Source organism: Pseudochaenichthys georgianus, chromosome 9, assembly GCF_902827115.2.
Source record: "Pseudochaenichthys georgianus chromosome 9, fPseGeo1.2, whole genome shotgun sequence".
NCBI classification, from domain to species: Eukaryota; Metazoa; Chordata; class Actinopteri; order Perciformes; family Channichthyidae; genus Pseudochaenichthys; species Pseudochaenichthys georgianus.
The window spans coordinates 46,216,225-46,236,089 of NC_047511.1; the positions used below are offsets into that span (position 1 = coordinate 46,216,225).

The 19,865-nt window shown below is 41.8% G+C and overlaps 1 protein-coding gene across 1 annotated transcript in view; it reads left to right on the top strand.

Annotated features, from left to right (window-relative positions):
* slc4a5a (solute carrier family 4 member 5a) overlaps positions 1–19,715 on the top strand; it is a 43,329-nt gene extending 23,614 nt beyond the window's left edge. Inside the window, exons 11-21 of the mRNA XM_071204308.1 lie at positions 85–218; positions 911–1,182; positions 5,199–5,266; positions 6,446–6,637; positions 7,975–8,088; positions 8,953–9,114; positions 11,049–11,227; positions 12,732–12,804; positions 16,531–16,599; positions 18,101–18,274; positions 19,638–19,715. Coding sequence (XP_071060409.1) covers positions 85–218; positions 911–1,182; positions 5,199–5,266; positions 6,446–6,637; positions 7,975–8,088; positions 8,953–9,114; positions 11,049–11,227; positions 12,732–12,804; positions 16,531–16,599; positions 18,101–18,274; positions 19,638–19,715 — 1,515 coding nt within the window. The remainder of the gene's footprint in view (positions 1–84; positions 219–910; positions 1,183–5,198; positions 5,267–6,445; positions 6,638–7,974; positions 8,089–8,952; positions 9,115–11,048; positions 11,228–12,731; positions 12,805–16,530; positions 16,600–18,100; positions 18,275–19,637) is intronic.
* Positions 19,716–19,865: the final 150 nt, after the last annotated feature.

Here is a 19,865-nt window from a genome sequence, read left to right on the forward strand (position 1 = left end):
TGTTTTTGTTTTAAAATAACTACCATGTGTGGAATAAACAAATAAAATAAAAATAATAACTTCCCCCTTCCTCCCCTCTCTCAGGGGGTGATGGAGAGTTTTCTCGGCACGGCGTTGGCCGGCACCGTGTTTTGTCTCTTCAGCGGACAGCCGCTCATCATCCTCAGCTCCACCGGACCCATCCTCATCTTCGAAAAGCTCCTGTTCGAGTTCAGCAAGTAAGCACTGATATACACCTGAACATCAGCAGGAGAGGACTCTTTAAAGTAGAGACACTACATACTGATATACACCTGAACATCAGCAGGAGAGGACTCTTTAAAGTAGAGACACTACATACTGATATACACCTGAACATCAGCAGGAGAGGACTCTTTAAAGTAGAGACACTACATACTGATATACACCTGAACATCAGCAGGAGAGGACTCTTTAAAGTAGAGACACTACATACTGATATACACCTGAACATCAGCAGGAGAGGACTCTTTAAAGTAGAGACACTACATACTGATATACACCTGAACATCAGCTGGAGAGGACTCTTTAAAGTAGAGACACTACATACTGATATACACCTGAACATCAGCAGGAGAGGACTCTTTAAAGTAGAGACACTACATACTGATATACAACTGAAGATCAGCAGGAGAGGACTCTTTAAAGTAGAGATTTATTTCATCATGTTTTTATACAGAGAAACATTACATCTCCTGCTATAGGTGAGAACAAGTAAATGTATATATCTTTAAAACAAAGCAAGAACTGTAAAAGTGCTTCATCCAATGGGAAAAGCATTGAGGCAAAGACCAAACCCTACACACCACAGGAAAGAGAACACTCATGATAGAGCTTCTTTAAAAGCTTCAACATGTTTTAACCATGCTTTCTCTGATGTTCACTCCCACAGGAGCAACGGTATCGACTATATGGAGCTGCGTCTGTGGATCGGGATGCACTCGTGTCTGCAGTGTTTCATCCTGGTAGCTACAGACGCTAGCTACATCATAAAATACATGACACGCTTCACGGAGGAGGGCTTCTCCAGCCTCATCTCCTTCATCTTCATCTCAGACGCCATTAAGAAGATGGTGGGCTCCTTCAAGTATTACCCCATCAACACCGACTTTAAGCCTGAGTACGTCACCATGTACAAGTGCGAGTGCCTGGCCCCGGACCCGGGTGAGTTCAGACTGTTGCTCAGGGAGATAGAGGGGGGTTATAGTGGACCCTGAAGGCAGCATCTCCCTGGATCAGTGGAATTTCTCCATGTGATTTTGGATTATTGCAGAAAGTACTTTGTCAAACAAACGTTTATGATACTTACAGGTTTAGTTCAGCAGGATAATCTCCACATATTAACACCACTTTATGATTTCTGAAGTAAAACACTAATGTTAGGCTATATCAGGGTTGCCAACTGTGGGTACCTGGCTGGAGTGAGATTTTGATATCATGGGTTTAATTACACACATGCGCACAAAATGACTGCTGTCGTGTCAGCAGCGGGACCTTAGGATATATACAATATATACAAATACACAATATTGGACACAGACTATAAAGGGCATACAGTTTCATTTACTAATGAAAGTCAAACACATCTTTGTTTCCACTGTTTTATTGTGTGCCTGTCGCGATAAGCAATTAATTGACTTATCGGCTCCCGAGTATTTGTGTTGGGTAGTCTATGGTAGGGCTAACCCATACAGTGGTGGGGCTCAAGTCAGTATTTGCAATGTAATTACATACACGCTATATCGCTCCCCTTGATTATTTCCCTGTCTCAATCCAAATTGAACTGTATGAAATAAAAAGGCACATTTGTCTTGTTGTAAATAAAAATGGCGACCTGGAGCCAATCCTGCAATTTCCCCACAGGTGAAAGAGTTGACCTGCTGAAAACCCAACCCTTGCAGGGGGGTCTGAGGGGATTCTCCCCCAGGAGATGTTTTGAAATACTAACATAAAATACACATTCTGGTACTCTCTTGAGAAGAAAACACAATACATCTATTACTGCACGACACAGTGTTTCCCCTAGGATGGAGTCATAGCAGCGGTGCTAAGGCACGTGGGCCCAGTATAATGAGAGCGCGGAGCGCATGGAATTTTTTAGTGTGTGTGCGTGCGAAGTGCGCCACGCCAATTTGTTTCTATGTGTCAGCACAAGAAAGGCTCTTGAGGCCTAGTACCAGGGCCGGTTCTAGCTAATTTGCTGCCCTAGATTTTATATGTAAAGAATAAATGAAAAATCTCTACAAAAGGCAAATACACTACAAAAAACAGAAACTTGTTGACATAGGTCATATCCGTCAAAATGGCTTCAAATGTATTCAGTATTGTATGAGCTTGTTTTAATTGGGGGGAAGATATTTTTTTTAACATTTTAAAGTAAAATGCTTCAATCTGGTGCACTTTGAGCACACAATTACTAGAGACCTGATCTAGGGGAACTCTAAAACACCCATATGAAAAAGATCGGTTTACATTTTAATAATCAAATAAGTATGTGAACATAACCAATAACCTACCATAGCCAATAACAAATACATGTAACGTGTTTTATTTTTGTTGTTCATTCATATCTTATTTGACCTAGTTAACATTTATTTATGCATATTTTTGTATCTCTCCAACTTTAAACGATATTTTTGGTTTACTGTCCAATAGTATACATTGGAATGATTTCAAACCTGTTTTTATTTATCCTAGTAATTATAAAGGAGTGCCTTGGAAATATGTGTTTACATAATTTGTGGTCAAAACGTTTGAGACCCACTGAGATAACTTAGACTGAAATGAACTAACTAATCTAAACACTGAGTCATTTACCTCACTGAGCCTCTCAGTCTGACAGGAGAGCTCTCCTCCACCCTGGTTGTAGAAACATCTACTTCTTATATCCGTTAGCGCAGCTAGCACCAGATTCTAATAACAACAGCGCCGGTACCGGTGCGCCCTCTCTCTCTCTCTCGCTCCCAAGCTCGCACTTTGGCTGTGAGCTGCAGGCGCCTGATAAGCCAACATCCCCCACTTTCATCACTTACAGTGCCTATCGTACAGGGCAAATGGAAAGTGTAACCGGGGTGAAAAGGGTGTTACATTTACTTAATTATGAATGTTGTTACATCAAGGCCAAAAATTAGGATGAGCGCCAATGGTCAAAAATGATTTTTCCCTCCCAGAGCTGTCAGCGCAGCGCCTCCCAGATCTGGTGCCCTATACCAAAAATCGGCCCTGCCTAGTACATACAATGTCTCAACATTTAGCAAAAATACACTTTTATTGAACATACAGTAACACAAATACTACAAATCCACATAACAAACAATAAAAAAGGAAAAAGGGTCGCCACTTATTATTATTTTAATTTAAAAAAAAAAAATGTGGGTACCTAGCTGGTGCCCCCTAGCAGCGGGGCGCATATTTCAGCAGCGGCGCTGCGCCGCCACTATTTGTATATTGGGGAAACACTGCAACATATTTAAATGAAGCTGAACCTGCTGCTCCTCACAGAGGGAAGAGGCTGTGAATTACTTTACATTGTGGATAAGGGTGGATAGCCCCCATTGTTCTGTGTGTCAAAATGAAAGACAGCCCACACACCTACCAATCATCAAACCGTGGGGTCTTATTTCATTACGTGTTGATTTCTATCAACACGTAATGTTGTATCGATGTATAGAGATGTACTACCGCAAAAGTATTCTCCGTCGGGACTTCCTGCAACAACACCACGCCGTTATCTTGATTCTGATCAAAGATGTTCTATTGAGAAGACGATCACTACGTGGCAACAGTTTTCAAAACCGTTTCTAGTCTTCGGTATTCTTGTTTTGGCGTGAGAATAGTTTGGGCAGCGTGAGAGCATGAGATTGAGAGTGAAAGCGTGTGTCACACGCCAGATGCGTGAGAGTTGGCAACCCTGGGCTATATAGTTCCTTTATAACCCAACATTAGCCTCCTTTAGTTTAGCGGTGGTGACGTGAAGTCATGTGACCGTGCTGTAGTTCCTTTATAGCCCAACATTAGCCTCCTTTAGCTTAGCGGTGGTGACGTGAAGTCATGTGACCGTGCTGTAGTTCCTTTATAGCCCAACATTAGCCACCTTTAGCTTAGCGGTGGTGACGTGAAGTCATGTGACCGTGCTGTAGTTCCTTTATAGCCCAACATTAGCCGCCTTTAGCTTAGCAGTGGTGACGTGAAGTCATGTGACCGTGCTGCAGTTCCTTTATAGCCCAACATTAGCCACCTTTAGCTTAGCGGTGGTGACGTGAAGTCATGTGACCGTGCTGTAGTTCCTTTATAGCCCAACGTTTGCCACCTTTAGCTTAGCGGTGGTGACGTGAAGTCATGTGACCGTGCTGTAGTTCCTTTATAGCCCAACATTAGCCACCTTTAGCTTAGCGGTGGTGACGTGAAGTCATGTGACCGTGCTGTAGTTCCTTTATAGCCCAACATTAGCCACCTTTAGCTTAGCAGTGGTGACGTGAAGTCATGTGACCGTGCTGCAGTTCCTTTATAGCCCAACATTAGCCACCTTTAGCTTAGCGGTGGTGACGTGAAGTCATGTGACCGTGCTGTAGTTCCTTTATAGCCCAACATTAGCCACCTTTAGCTTAGCGGTGGTAACGTGAAGTCATATGACCGTGCTGTAGTTCATTTATAGCCCAACATTAGTCACCTTTAGCTTAGCGGTGGTGACGTGAAGTCATGTGACCGTGCTGTAGTTCCTTAACCCATCATTAGCATTTTACTTCAGAAATCATAAAGTGATAATATTTTCTGCAATTGATGCTAACTTCAGGGTTTGCCTACAGATATTAGTCATCACTGCACCACTCTATTTTGCACTATTAGCAAATGATTCAGCATTTTAGCACTTTATGTTCTCCCTTATAAAAATCATTGTTATTTTTGTATGTGTTTTTGGTTGTTTGTCTGAAATGAAGTCGAACACAAGCTGAAGACATTTTAACGTTTTCACATTTTAATTGCAGTCGTTTCTGTAGACAATGATTTCTGTAACTGATTTGTCTCCTGTCTGTTTTGCCATGCACAAACACTTTGGCTGCCATCTCTCACAAGTGAGTATGTCGGTGTGTGCATGAGCCTCGCAGTGATTTCTGCAGAAACAGATGCTGGATTCTCCTTTTCTCCTCATTAACTCTCTGTCTCTCCCCATTCACAAACAGTGGCTACAATGATCTTCAATGCTTTAGTTCCAATGCCAGATAACAGCTCTAGTGTCTCTGTCATTGGGGTAAGTGCTTCTTTCATTATGTTTTCAAATTTTAAACGTGTGAATAATGTTGTGTTTGTGTTTTAATATTTTAATTCAACTTTTTTAATTTAATTTAATTTCCTTTTTGATTTTATATTCATTGTATGGAACATCCCATAATGCATTACAAGCGGTGTATTTATGCCCAAATAACAGCAGAGGTGAAGTACTCAGATCTTGTGTTCAAGTAATATAATAATAATAATAATATAATACATTTAGTTAGTATAGCACCTTTCACATAAATACAATTCACAAGAAAGAACAACAGTTACAGTTAAGGCCGCAGAAACATGAATACAATAACAACAAGTAAAAGTAGAAGTACTCAGATCTTGTACTTGAGTAAAAGTAGAAGTACTCTGATATTGTACTTGAGTAAAGGTAGAAGTACTCTGATCTTGTACTTGAGTAAAAGTAGAAGTACTCTGATCTTGTACTTGAGTAAAGCAGAAGTACTCAGATCTTGTACTTGAGTAAAAGCAGAAGTACTCAGATCTTGTTCTTGAGTAAAGTAGAAGTACTCTGATCTTGTACTTGAGTAAAGTAGAAGTACTCAGATCTTGTACTTGAGTAAAAGCAGAAGTACTCTGATCTTGTACTTGAGTAAAGTAGAAGTACTCAGATCTTGTGCTTGAGTAAAGTAGAAGTACCAGAGTGTAGGAATACTCTGTTACAGTAAAAGGTCCTGCATTCAAAATGTTCCTCAAGTCAAAGTAGAAAAGTATTCTCATCAAAATATAGTGAAAGACAGTGAAAGTAGTCGTTGTGCAGATTGGTCCATTTCAGAATAATATATATGATATGTTTTATAATGATTGATCATGAAAGTGTTCTCAAAGCTGGTGAAGGTGCAGCTAGTTTGAAGGACTTTGTATACTGCAGGGTAGCTGTATATAAAAATAAGAATTACATTTTCCAATCTCCATTCATAGCTTCTTCCTGATTGGGACAGTTTTTTTTTTAAACATAATTGTAGTTCATTATCTACTGCTCTCATCCTCTCTTCTTTGTGTCTCACTTCATCCCATCATTCTGTCTCACTCTGGGTTTAAACATCACATTCATGGCTCCAATTTTCACTCGACCGTATGTTTAATTTTCCTCCACGTCAATACTCTTCGCTGTTCTTCATCCTGCCGCCCCCCTCCCCCCCAGTTGAATGTGACAGGTCTGGACTGGAGCCAGCTGAGTAAGAAGGAGTGTCTGAAGTACGGAGGGGCTCTGGTGGGAAAGACCTGCAAGTACGTCCCCGATCTGGCCCTCATGTCCTTCATCCTCTTCTTCGGCACCTACTCCATGACCGTCAGCCTCAAGAAGTTCAAGTTCAGCCGCTACTTCCCCACCAAGGTGAGGAGAATATCTGCCTGAGCGTCTTCTCTTATAGACAAAACAAAAGGATGTGCAGCGAGGCGGTCATTAATGAAAACAGAACAGGATCCCGGCCCAAATAAAACTACCCGGCTACGTATTTAATAAACCCAAGACTTGACTGACAATATTGATTTAGAAATTATCGTAATTGCTTCCGCAAAGATAAAAATACTGTGTTTTCTATAACCGTCCAAGTCAGTTTATTTACCACTCTTTAAACCGCAGAGCCCATATCGTGTTCCCTTTAGTGTTTACTTCCTGTCTGTCTTCTTCTGCTGTTCCCTTTATTGTTTACTTCCTGTCTGTCTTCTTCTCCCGTTCCCTTTAGTGTTTACTTCCTGTCTGTCCTCTTCTGCTGTTCCCTTTAGTGTTTACTTCCTGTCTGTCTTCTTCTGCCGTTCCCTTTAGTGTTAACTTCCTGTCTGTCTTGTTCTGCTGTTCCCTTTAGTGTTTACTTCCTGTCTGTCTTCTTCTGCTGTTCCCTTTAGTGTTTACTTCCTGTCTGTCTTCTTCTGCTGTTCCCGTTAGTGTTTACTTCTTGTCTGTCTTCTTCTGCTGTTCCCTTTAGTGTTTACTTCCTGTCTGTCTTCTTCTGCTGTTCCCGTTAGTGTTTACTTCCTGTCTGTCTTCTTCTGCTGTTCCCTTTAGTGTTTACTTCCTGTCTTCTTCTGCTGTTCCCTTTAGTGTTTGCTTCCTGTCTGTCTTCTTCTGCTGTTCCCTTTAGTGTTTACTTCCTATCTGTCTTCTTCTGCTGTTCCCTTTAGTGTTTACTTCCTGTCTTCTTCTGCTGTTCCCTTTAGTGTTTGCTTCCTGTCTGTCTTCTTCTGCTGTTCCCTTTAGTGTTTACTTCCTATCTGTCTTCTTCTGCTGTTCCCTTTAGTGTTTACTTCCTGTCTGTCTCTGATTTTGTGTCTTGTTTTAAATCATTTTGCATTTTCTGTATTTATTTTTGTGTCTCTTTTTGTTTGATCTGTGTCTCATTACCTTAATATGCATATTTGTTCATGCTGTTGTCTGTTTCTTCTTGGCCATTTTGAGTCGTTATGTGTCTCTTTGTGTCTTCCGAACAATAAATATGTGCAGTAGGCTATCTTCAAACAGAGGCTCTCATCACGTGACCGAGTAGTAGGTCTGTTCAGTAATCCTTACAAAACTCACAACATGTAGTTTATTTCCACTGTAATGTACTTTTTAGCATCACATGCTGAATGTACAGGCTCTCCTGCATCTGATCTCAAACAGGAAGTGGATAACCAATCTGAACCCAAATACATGTTTATTTAACTTTAATTGTGACTTTTGTTTCCCTCCAGTTGAGGAAACTGATCAGCGACTTCTCCATCTTCATGTCAATCATGACCTTCGTGGGGCTCGACATGTTGCTGGGACTCGGGACCCCCAAACTGATCGTCCCCACAGAGTTCAAGGTACAGAAACTCTTTTCAAATTAAGCAGAATCAGAAATCTTTAATTTGTCACAAAGCAGGGAAATGTACGGTATTACAGCAAAGGCACAATGTACAGAAAAGGCGGGGTGTCCAGTGCCTTGCTCAAGGGCCGTACGGCAGGGTAGGAGGTGAACTGGAACTGGGACCTCTCCAAGTAGCAGTCCACACTCCATATTTAGGTCTGGTCGGGGACTTGAACCGGCGACTCTATGGCTCACAGTCCAAGCCCCTACCGACTGAGCCACTGCCGGACATTGTTGTTGTTGTTGTTGGCGAAACGCATCAGCAATGACGCGGGGGTGAGCAGGAGGGGTGGGGAGAGGCGGGTCTATGGCATCATGGATTCAGGAAAAGATCATATAGGGGCGGACACACAGAGCCGCAAGCGTTTAGTCTCCAGACTTACCCACTTTGGGAGTCGGTTTCAAAGTTTATCATATTCGGGATTCGAAACCGCGGCTCCGTTTCGGCCTTGTGTGAACGAACCGTCTATACGATAAATAACTTTAGCGGATACAACTGAAATCGTCTTCATTTGTAAGGGTAAATGTACTGTTCTTATAAATATCAGGTATTTTCGGTCCCTCAAAGCTCTTTACATACGAGTCACTCACCCATTCAAACCTCATTCATGCACCACTTGCTCTAGGGAAGCTAACACACACACACCCACACACAAAATGTGCAATAAAAGATAACATAAAATACTAAATATTTATGTAAACACAAGAATTTAATTATAATAAAATCGGTCATAAATGAATGAAAATACCTAAAAACTGTTAAGGGTCTAAAATGTAGTGTAAATATCGGATGTGTATCGCCTCTCTCTTCTGCCTTCAGCCGACGCGTCCCGGCCGAGGCTGGCTGGTGATGCCGTTTGGGAAGAACCCGTGGTGGGTCTACGTGGCGAGCTTCGTTCCAGCGCTGCTCGTCACCATCCTCATCTTCATGGACCAGCAGATCAGCGCCGTCATCGTCAACAGGAAGGAGAACAAACTCAAGGTGGGAATATTACATCCTGATGATGCATTCAACGGGATTACTGTGGGAAGTAGTGGAGTACAAATACTTTGTTACTTTACTTAAGTACATTTTTCTGGTATCAGTACTTTACTCCACTACTTATTTTTCTAACGACTTTTTACTTTTACTTCTTACACTTTGAACACAGGCTGGTTACTTTAGTTTTGATCTGTGTTTGGTGGCGTGATCATTATTGTTTAGAGTCATTAGGCGCTTTCACACCAAGTTCTTTGCCGTACTTAGTCCCCAGTACTTAGTTCATCAGAACACTTTAGTTCTGATGAACTAAAGACTAGATCGCATTCACACCGGAATAAGTCCCTGAGGGAGGGTTAGGCAAATGAAGCCGCTGATGTCACTTCTTCTTCTTCTGCTTTGGGTTTACTGGCAGGCCGCGAACAACTTCACTTCGTATACTGCCGCCCGAAGTCCCCGGCCGGAAGTCCTTCCGAGTAAATCGCCAGAACGCCGACACCTCCTCATCTCCACCGCTCCCATGTTTTCTTTTGTGTTGCCATAAGTTAGACTCTCTCCGTTGGTGCGCTGGGCTAATGCTAATAATGCTAATGCCAGCAAATACAATGGCGGCTTCACAAAACTTTTCGGACTTTTACGGGCCGTGGTTTGCAATTCGCCCAGCCAATCAGAAATGGGAACCTTTTTCTCCCAGGAAAGTACCTGCTCTCTAGCAGGGACTACAAAGGTGGTGAAAAGATTCTCATGAACTAAGTTCTAGTTCCAGATTTTTTTGGGGTGAACACAACATTTCAAGAACTATCGGAACTATACTGGGAAAAGTACTCTGCGTACTATTGCGTGCCTATTGATTTGAACACGATCCGTGTATCCATCATTTCCTGGTCTTCTCTAAAGAAGAGGGACCAATGGAAACGTTGTCATGTTGCCGTTGTTCAGCCAACGGCAAACACACATTCAAACTAATGGATCCAGCCTGTTTGGAAAATGTAAGAAGTAGAAAGTACAGGTATTTGAGTTCAACATGTAAGAAGTAGAAAGTACAGGTATTTGAGTTCAACATGTGAGAAGTAGAAAGTACAGGTATTTGGGTTCAACATGTAAGAAGTAGAAAGTACAGGTATTTGAGTTCAACATGTAAGAAGTAGAAAGTACAGGTATTTGAGTTCAACATGTAAGAAGTAGAAAGTACAGGTATTTGGGTTCAACTTGTAAGAAGTAGAAAGTACAGGTATTTGGGTTCAACATGTAAGAAGTAGAAAGTACAGGTATTTGGGTTCAACATGTAAGAAGTAGAAAGTACAGGTATTTGTGTTCAACATGTAAGAAGTAGAAAGTACAGGTATTTGGGTTCAACATGTAAGAAGTAGAAAGTACAGGTATTTGTGTTCAACATGTGAGAAGTAGAAAGTACAGGTATTTGAGTTCAACATGTAAGAAGTAGAAAGTACAGGTATTTGGGTTCAACATGTAAGAAGTAGAAAGTACAGGTATTTGAGTTCAACATGTAAGAAGTAGAAAGTACAGGTATTTGGGTTCAACATGAAAGAAGTAGAAAGTACAGGTATTTGAGTTCAACATGTAAGAAGTAGAAAGTACAGGTATTTGGGTTCAACATGTAAGAAGTAGAAAGTACAGGTATTTGGGTTCAACATGTAAGAAGTAGAAAGTACAGGTATTTGAGTTCAACATGTAAGAAGTAGAAAGTACAGGTATTTGGGTTCAACATGTAAGAAGTAGAAAGTACAGGTATTTGGGTTCAACATGTAAGAAGTAGAAAGTACAGGTATTTGAGTTCAAAATGTAAGAAGTCAAAGTCGAAAGTCGTCAGAAAAATTAGTAGTGGAGTAAAGTACTTAAGTAGAGTAACGAAATATTTGTACTCCACTACTTCCCACCTCTGATAACAACACAATACCCCCCCCCCCCCCTTGCAGAAAGGCTGTGGCTACCACCTGGACCTGTTCTGGGTGGGGGTCCTGATGGCCGTCTGCTCCTTCCTGGGTCTCCCCTGGTACGTGGCGGCCACCGTCATCTCCATCGCCCACATCGACTCTCTGAAGATGGAGAGTGCGTCCAGCGCGCCGGGAGAGCAGCCGCAGTTCCTCGGAGTCAGGTGGGTGCAACAACACACAGATACAACTTTATTAGAGACACAGTCTGCGGACGAATGGTACAAAAAAACCCACTACAAAACAATGAAAACATGTTTTTTTATTGTTTGTTCACAGCGTGTAAAGCGGAAGGCGCTATAAAAATATAATCTATTATTATTATAAAGGTGTTTTTGCTTGTAAGAAGAACAAATATCTTCAATTGGAACAAGTGGATAATTTGCTACTGAAGATGTATTATAAAAGAAGGGATATTTAGATAATTGTGATCTTGTAATTAGCTGGGGAAACTTATTTTGAATTGTTTTTGACCTGAATAAGGAAGTGCTGTTACAAGATAAGCCACAAACGCTCAAAAGATTTCTGCAATCTGATGTTATTTGATTTTAAAAAGTAAAAGAAAAATGTTTCATCTCAGATACAACTCAAAATAAGTGGTTTTCAAGAGTCTTTGGTTTAAGATGCGGTGCATTCACACCCTATAGTCCGTTTTCTGGCGCACCATACCACAGTTTGATACATTGTTTCATTTATCAGAAGCTTCGGTTTGCGTTCACACGGCAAAACTCAAACGGACTATAAACTTTAAACACAAGTCATGTGCTCGGAAATGCTGTTCAACCATTGGTCAGACATTAAGGGGGTAAAAACGCAAATTCCGGCAATGGCTAGCGGAGCCTCCGCCATGGAGCATTGGCAGGTTATTCTCATGCGGCTGTTAATCTGGAGATCAACAGACGCTATCGGCCCGCGCATATGATTATATAATCAGACAACGTCCGTTAAAAACATTATAACATAATGAGAGACGTTCTGCAGTCAGGAGGGCGTTTCCCCGACGACAGGTGCTCTTACTTTTATGTAGCTGACGGAGAATTGCTACTTTACACAACACTGTTCAACACTTCATTCTGCTTCACTCTTTAACTAAACAACCGCGGATGTCTTGAAAGACTCTTTCGCTAAATACTTTGAAGACATCCGCGTTCTTGTGACACGTAACTCCTATGTTTTGGTGCGGACTGCGTTCACACCATAAACCGCTCCAGAGTTCGCAAGCAAGCGCTCCGAGACCACCTCTTTTAGCGGACCAGAGTCCGGTTGTTTAGTTCACTTCAGAGGTCTTGGACTGCGTTCACACCGACCCAAACGAACCGTACCAAGCGGCGAAACGGGGTTCGATTCAACCGGACGATACAAGGCAGGTGTGAACGCACGATGTCCAAAAGCAATACCCCATATCTCACTGCATTTTTACATCTCATATCATATCAAGTGTGAAGAATATTCTGACTTGATATTAGACGATATTTGTTGTGTATGTCTTTTCCCAACCACTTCAGAATCAGAATACCTATATTCGTCCAACAGGGGGGATATTTACATTGTTCGAGCAAAAGTTAAGAGCCAAAAACAGAGACAATGGCATAGGATGTAAAATGCTAAAAAAGCCCCGCTATAAAGATGATTTGACTGCAATTATACTTTTACTTTTTCAATAAACAGAGAACAAAGAATGACGGGCATTCTGGTGTTCTGCCTCACCGGAGTCTCCATCTTCCTCGCTCCTGTGCTCAAGGTATGAAGCTTTGAAAATAACACCTGTTTGTTCTAAGTTAAAGAGACCCTATTCTGCTTTGGGGGTTTTGTCTTTGTCCTGTAGTGTTATCTAGGTTTTAGTGCATGTAAATGGTCTGCAGGGGCTAAAATCCCTGTGTTCAGTCCAGAGAGTTTCAATTCGCCACACCAATACTTTTCTACCTTTTTAATTAAGTACATACTTTTACTTAGAGGTCACCTATTCTCCATGTCTCTTCTACATCAACATGTGTCCCCTCTTCTTCATGTCTCTTCTACATCAACATGTGCCCCCTCTTCTCCATGTCTCTTCTACATCAACATGTGCCCCCTCTTCTTCATGTCTCTTCTACATCAACATGTGCCCCCTCTTCTTCATGTCTCTTCTTCATCAACATGTGTCCCCTCTTCTTCATGTCTCTTCTACTTCAACATGTGTCCCCTCTTCTCCATGTCTCTTCTACATCAACATGTGTCCCCTCTTCTTCATGTCTCTTCTACATCACCATGTGTCCCCTCTTCTCCATGTCTCTTCTACATCAACATGTGTCCCCTCTTCTTCACGTCTCTTCTACATCAACACGTGTCCCCTCTTCTTCATGTCTCTTCTTCATGTCTCTTCTACATCAACATGTGTCCCCTCTTCTTCATGTCTCTTCTACATCAACGTGTGTCCCCTCTTCTCCATGTCTCTTCTACATCAACATGTGTCCCCTCTTCTTCATGTCTCTTCTACATCAACATGTGTCCACTCTTCTCATGTCTCTTCTACATCAACATGTGTCCCCTCTTCTTCATGTCTCTTCTACATCAACATGTGTCCCCTCTTCTTCATGTCTCTTCCACATCAACATGTGTCCCCTCTTCTTCATGTCTCTTCTACATCAACATGTGTCCCCTCTTCTTCATGTCTCTTCTACATCAACATGTGTCCCCTCTTCTTCATGTCTCTTCTACATCAACGTGTGTCCCCTCTTCTCCATGTCTCTTCTACATCAACATGTGTCCCCTCTTCTTCATGTCTCTTCTACATCAACACGTGTCCCCTCTTCTTCATGTCTCTTCTTCATGTCTCTTCTACATCAACATGTGTCCCCTCTTCTTCATGTCTCCTCTACATCAACATGTGTCCCCTCTTCTTCATGTCTCTTCTACATCAACATGTGTCCCCTCTTCTTCATGTCTCTTCTACATCAACATGTGTCCACTCTTCTCCATGTCTCTTCTACATCAACATGTATCCCCTCTTCTTCATGTCTCTTCTACATCAACATGTGTCCCCTCTTCTTCATGTCTCTTCCACATCAACATGTGTCCCCTCTTCTTCATGTCTCTTCTACATCAACATGTGTCCCCTCTTCTTCATGTCTCTTCTACATCAACATGTGTCCCCTCTTCTTCATGTCTCTTCTACATCAACATGTGTCCCCTCTTCTTCATGTCTCCTCTACATCAACATGTGTCCCCTCTTCTTCATGTCTCTTCTACATCAACATGTGTCCCCTCTTCTTCATGTCTCTTCTGCATCAACATGTGTCCCCTCTTCTTCATGTCTCTTCTGCATCAACATGTGTCCCCTCTTCTTCATGTCTCTTCTACATCAGCATGTGTCCCCTCTTCTTCATGTCTCTTCTCATCAACATGTGTCCCCTCTTCTCCATGTCTCTTCTACATCAACATGTGTCCCCTCTTCTCCATGTCTCTTCTACATCAACATGTGTCCCCTCTTCTTCATGTCTCTTCTGCATCAACATGTGTCCCCTCTTCTTCATGTCTCTTCTGCATCAACATGTGTCCCCTCTTCTTCATGTCTCTTCTACATCAACATGTGTCCCCTCTTCTTCATGTCTCCTCTACATCAACATGTGTCCCCTCTTCTTCATGTCTCTTCTACATCAACATGTGTCCCCTCTTCTTCATGTCTCTTCTGCATCAACATGTGTCCCCTCTTCTTCATGTCTCTTCTACACCAGCATGTGTCCCCTCTTCTTCATGTCTCTTCTCATCAACATGTGTCCCCTCTTCTCCATGTCTCTTCTACATCAACATGTGTCCCCTCTTCTCCATGTCTCTTCTACATCAACATGTGTCCCCTCTTCTTCATGTCTCTTCTGCATCAACATGTGTCCCCTCTTCTTCATGTCTCTTCTGCATCAACATGTGTCCCCTCTTCTTCATGTCTCTTCCACATCAACATGTGTCCCCTCTTCTTCATGTCTCTTCTACATCAACATGTGTCCCCTCTTCTTCATGTCTCTTCTTCATCAACATGTGTCCCCTCTTCTTCATGTCTCTTCTACATCAACATGTGTCCCCTCTTCTTCATGTCTCCTCTACATCAACATGTGTCCCCTCTTCTTCATGTCTCTTCTACATCAACATGTGTCCCCTCTTCTTCATGTCTCTTCCACATCAACATGTGTCCCCTCTTCTTCATGTCTCTTCTACATCAACATGTGTCCCCTCTTCTTCATGTCTCTTCTACATCAACATGTGTCCCCTCTTCTTCATGTCTCTTCTACATCAACATGTGTCCCCTCTTCTTCATGTCTCCTCTACATCAACATGTGTCCCCTCTTCTTCATGTCTCTTCTGCATCAACATGTGTCCCCTCTTCTTCATGTCTCTTCTGCATCAACATGTGTCCCCTCTTCTTCATGTCTCTTCTACATCAGCATGTGTCCCCTCTTCTTCATGTCTCTTCTCATCAACATGTGTCCCCTCTTCTCCATGTCTCTTCTACATCAACATGTGTCCCCTCTTCTCCATGTCTCTTCTACATCAACATGTGTCCCCTCTTCTTCATGTCTCTTCTGCATCAACATGTGTCCCCTCTTCTTCATGTCTCTTCTGCATCAACATGTGTCCCCTCTTCTTCATGTCTCTTCTACATCAACATGTGTCCCCTCTTCTTCATGTCTCCTCTACATCAACATGTGTCCCCTCTTCTTCATGTCTCTTCTGCATCAACATGTGTCCCCTCTTCTTCATGTCTCTTCTGCATCAACATGTGTCCCCTCTTCTTCATGTCTCTTCTACATCAACATGTGTCCCCTCTTCTTCATGTCTCTTCCACATCAACATGTGTCCCCTCTTCTTCATGTCTCTTCTACATCAACATGTGTCCCCTCTTCTTCATGTCTCTTCTACATCAGCATGTGTCCCCTCTTCTTCATGTCTCTTCTCATCAACATGTGTCCCCTCTTCTCCATGTCTCTTCTACATCAACATGTGTCCCCTCTTCTTCATGTCTCTTCTACATCAACATGTGTCCCCTCTGTGGAAAGAGACTCTGAAAGTTTCAGGAACAAAGATTTTCTATAAAAACCTGTCTGAAAATGAGCTGATCAGATTTTGGCCACTTTATGTTGTCATAACGATGTTGTGTAACCATTAGCCAATCAGCAACAAGGTACCCCCCCCCCCCCCCCCCCCTATCACCTGAATGTCCTCTAGAGCACCATTGAGTTCTTTGTAACCAAATGTCTCTCAGAGGGGCGTGGGGAGGGGCTCCTTGTTTTCATCTAAAGTGACAGACAGAGAATCAGCACTTTGGAAACAGGGCTGAAACAGAGAGGATTATGGGTAATGCTGCAATGATCTGTTTGGTGTTCCAGCCAATCAGAGACGGGCTCTCTGTATATATCTGAGACCTATGATATATTGATGGAAAACGGTACAATAGGGGACCTTCAAGTTAAACACATGTTGTTTTTTCCGCTCACAGTACATCCCGATGCCCGTGCTCTACGGCGTCTTCCTCTACATGGGCGTGGCGTCGCTCAGTGGGATCCAGGTACGCTGTTAACGTCGTTTTTCAAGATAAATCGAATTATTGTAGCTGGAGATCTTTTTTTAAACAATATTTGTATTGAAGTTTTCAAATATAACGAACATTACACACACATACAACGGTCAGTCTAGGTACAGATACAGTGTACAACCAAATGGATAGGTAAATACACACAGGTAGTATTCAGATGATACAGGGAACTGAAAGAATGTGACGTGGGCTTCTACGCTTTAAGCTGGACTTCTTCCTTATTGCAGATATAGAGCCCCCACATGTTGTAAAAGTGCAAATAAGATATTAATACATACACTGCAGATATCAAATGTGTAGGTTTGTGATAATAAATATCCACAGCAGAGTTTTTATCTAAATACAGTCAGTATAGGTTTTACAACTTTCTGTGCAACTTCCTGCAAATTAGGATTTTTGGTAGGTTTTGTTTGAGGTACAGGTCGTGGTATTGCTTTATCTCGTGACTGTTTGAAAATTAAAATATCTGACATGAATTTACCAGCATTTTTAAGAGATTAGCATTGTTCTTTTGACAGCCCACTTTGCATGTATTACTAGTTTATGGCCGGTGCAAAATGTTGTCCCCTGATTTCTTTAAAGAAAACTAAATGGAATTGGGGCAGTGGTGGCGAAGTCGATAGGGGCTTGGAAGGTCACCAGTTCAAGTCCCGGCAAGACCAAGTGCTACCGAGGTGTCCCTGAGCAAGGCACCGTTCAAAATGGCAGCCCACTGCTCCTAATACTAGGATGGGTCAAATGCAGAGAAACCTTTTCCCCACGAGGGATTAATAAAAGTGCATCTTAATCTTATTATTTTTAAGTTTCTGTTACGACTGAATAAACGGGTTTGACCTCAAATGAACGACTCACACAGGTTTTAACCAAAAAAGGTTTATTCAAAGCAAAGCTCTACTATAGTGGTATAAAAAACTAAATCACTCTTAACGAGGTAAAACAGTTTCAAAACAAAGTCACTCTTCATGAGGTAAAACACTTAGAGCATGAATAACCAAATACTCAGACAAGACGTGGCTCAAAGCTCTGCTTGGGCGTATTCCTGGCATGACACGCTGTTAGTTTGTCACTACTGGCAATACACACACCAGGTAATGAGGAACAGGCGGGGTCGACAACCACAGGAGTGGGAGACACACGAGGAAGGGAGGTGAGAGGATCTGAAACGAGAGGGGAGGTTACTATTCAAAAATAAAGGGGAAAATCACAAAGACAAAAACACTTAACTACATTTAACATAATTTGCGAGAGATGACGGTTTCAGATTTAAAACAAATCATACATGTAGATCTCTCACTCGTTGTAATGCATAACACAAAGTCTATTAAGTGTGATTGTTTAAAATGTGAAAGACATTCATAATACAGACAGGGTGTTGCATAAGGTTCCAATCAAGGTAAATAGATATAAAATGTATTGTGTATTTTGAGGTCTGCCTGCCAGTAAGGTGTCCTCTTCGTCTCCTGGTGCTGCTCAGTTCTGGGACAGGATCAAGTTGTACATGATGCCGTCCAAACACCAGCCGGACTTCCCCTTCCTGCGCCACGTCCCTCTGAGGAAGGTCCACCTCTTCACGCTGGTCCAGATCTTATGTCTGGCCGTGCTCTGGACCCTCAAATCCACCTTCCTGGCCATCATCTTCCCCGTGATGGTACGTGGGAAAACAATTCTTACATTTACAAACGTATAGCTTTCGGTGAATGCCGTGTTATAACTAAGAGGAAATTATGTTTCACTAAAAACAGGTCCACTGGTGTGCATTAATCCTCAAAATACCAATTTAATTCTTCAAAATACTACCTTAACCGAACATAATCCCACCTTGACTCCCAAAAATACCACCTTTACCAACAAAAACATCATCCTAAACCTACAAGTACCACAATTACTCACCAATATATCCTCCAAAATATCACATTAAACCTCCAAAATGCCATCTTATCGCATAGAAATACTACCTTACCCAACCAACACACAACTTAACCAACTAAAATACCACCAAATCAAATATCACATTAAACCTCCATAATACCAGCATTGAAGTACCACCTTTACCCACCATCCTAAACCTTCAAAGACCACCAAAATATCCTCCACAATATCACATTAAACCTCCAAAATATCCATTTTAACCCAATTTACCCACCCAGAAAACACCTTAACCAACTAAAATACCGCCTAAAACCTTCAAATACCACCTTGACCCACAAGATAACACAATAACCAATCGTTATATCACATTAACCCACCAAAATACCACCATTAGAATACCACCTTTACCCACACAATACCACCTTAACCATCAATTATAGCAACTTAAACCCGAAACACCAACGTTAAACTCCAAAGTTTAACTTAACTCAAATACCACTGTAACCCTCCAAGCTTAACCCGCCAATATCTAGTTTAACCCAGTAAAATTACCACCTCAACTCCACAAATACCACTTTAACGCATCAAAATTCCACTTTAGCCCACCATAATCTCGCTTTAACCCCTCAAATACCAATTTAACCCACCAAAATTACACTTTAACTGAATAAAATACCTCCTTAACCCTACAAATACCAACGTAACCCACCAAAATACTACAGTAACTCTACAAATACCACTTTAACTCAGCAACATTCCACCTTAACCCTCCAAAATCCACCTTAATTCTCCATAATACTACCTTAACCCTCCTAATTTCACTTTACCCACCAACATTCCACTTTTTCCTCTCCGAATAAAACCTGACTCCGCCAAAATCTTTCTTGACCTATTAAATACAACTGTTATCAACTAGAATGCCAACATTAAGCCTAAAAATGATCCCTTTTATCCACCAAAAAAACACCTTACCCCTCGAAATACGACCTTAACCCAACATAGTACCACCGTTACCCTCCATTTACCATCTTAACCCACAGTAATGTGTTTTGCGATGGCATACGCATGTACTTGATGTGTTTTATATTGGAGTGAGTCTGTGTATTTTTCTCTGTGGTCTATTTCTGTTTCTTTGCTGCTAGATAACCCCCCCCCCCCCCCCTCAGGGGAATAAGGTTGGAGTTGAAACGTCCTGCAGAGAATTGGATATAGTCCAGTAGCATGACATCCAGATTCTGTCTGAGCTCGCGGGATGCTGAGAAGAAGCTCCAGAGGAGGTCGGACATGTTGCAAAAAACAATCCAGTCCACAGATAAACAGAACAGAAACTGAAATAATCTAATTCCTTAAGATTTACCTTTTATAACTTG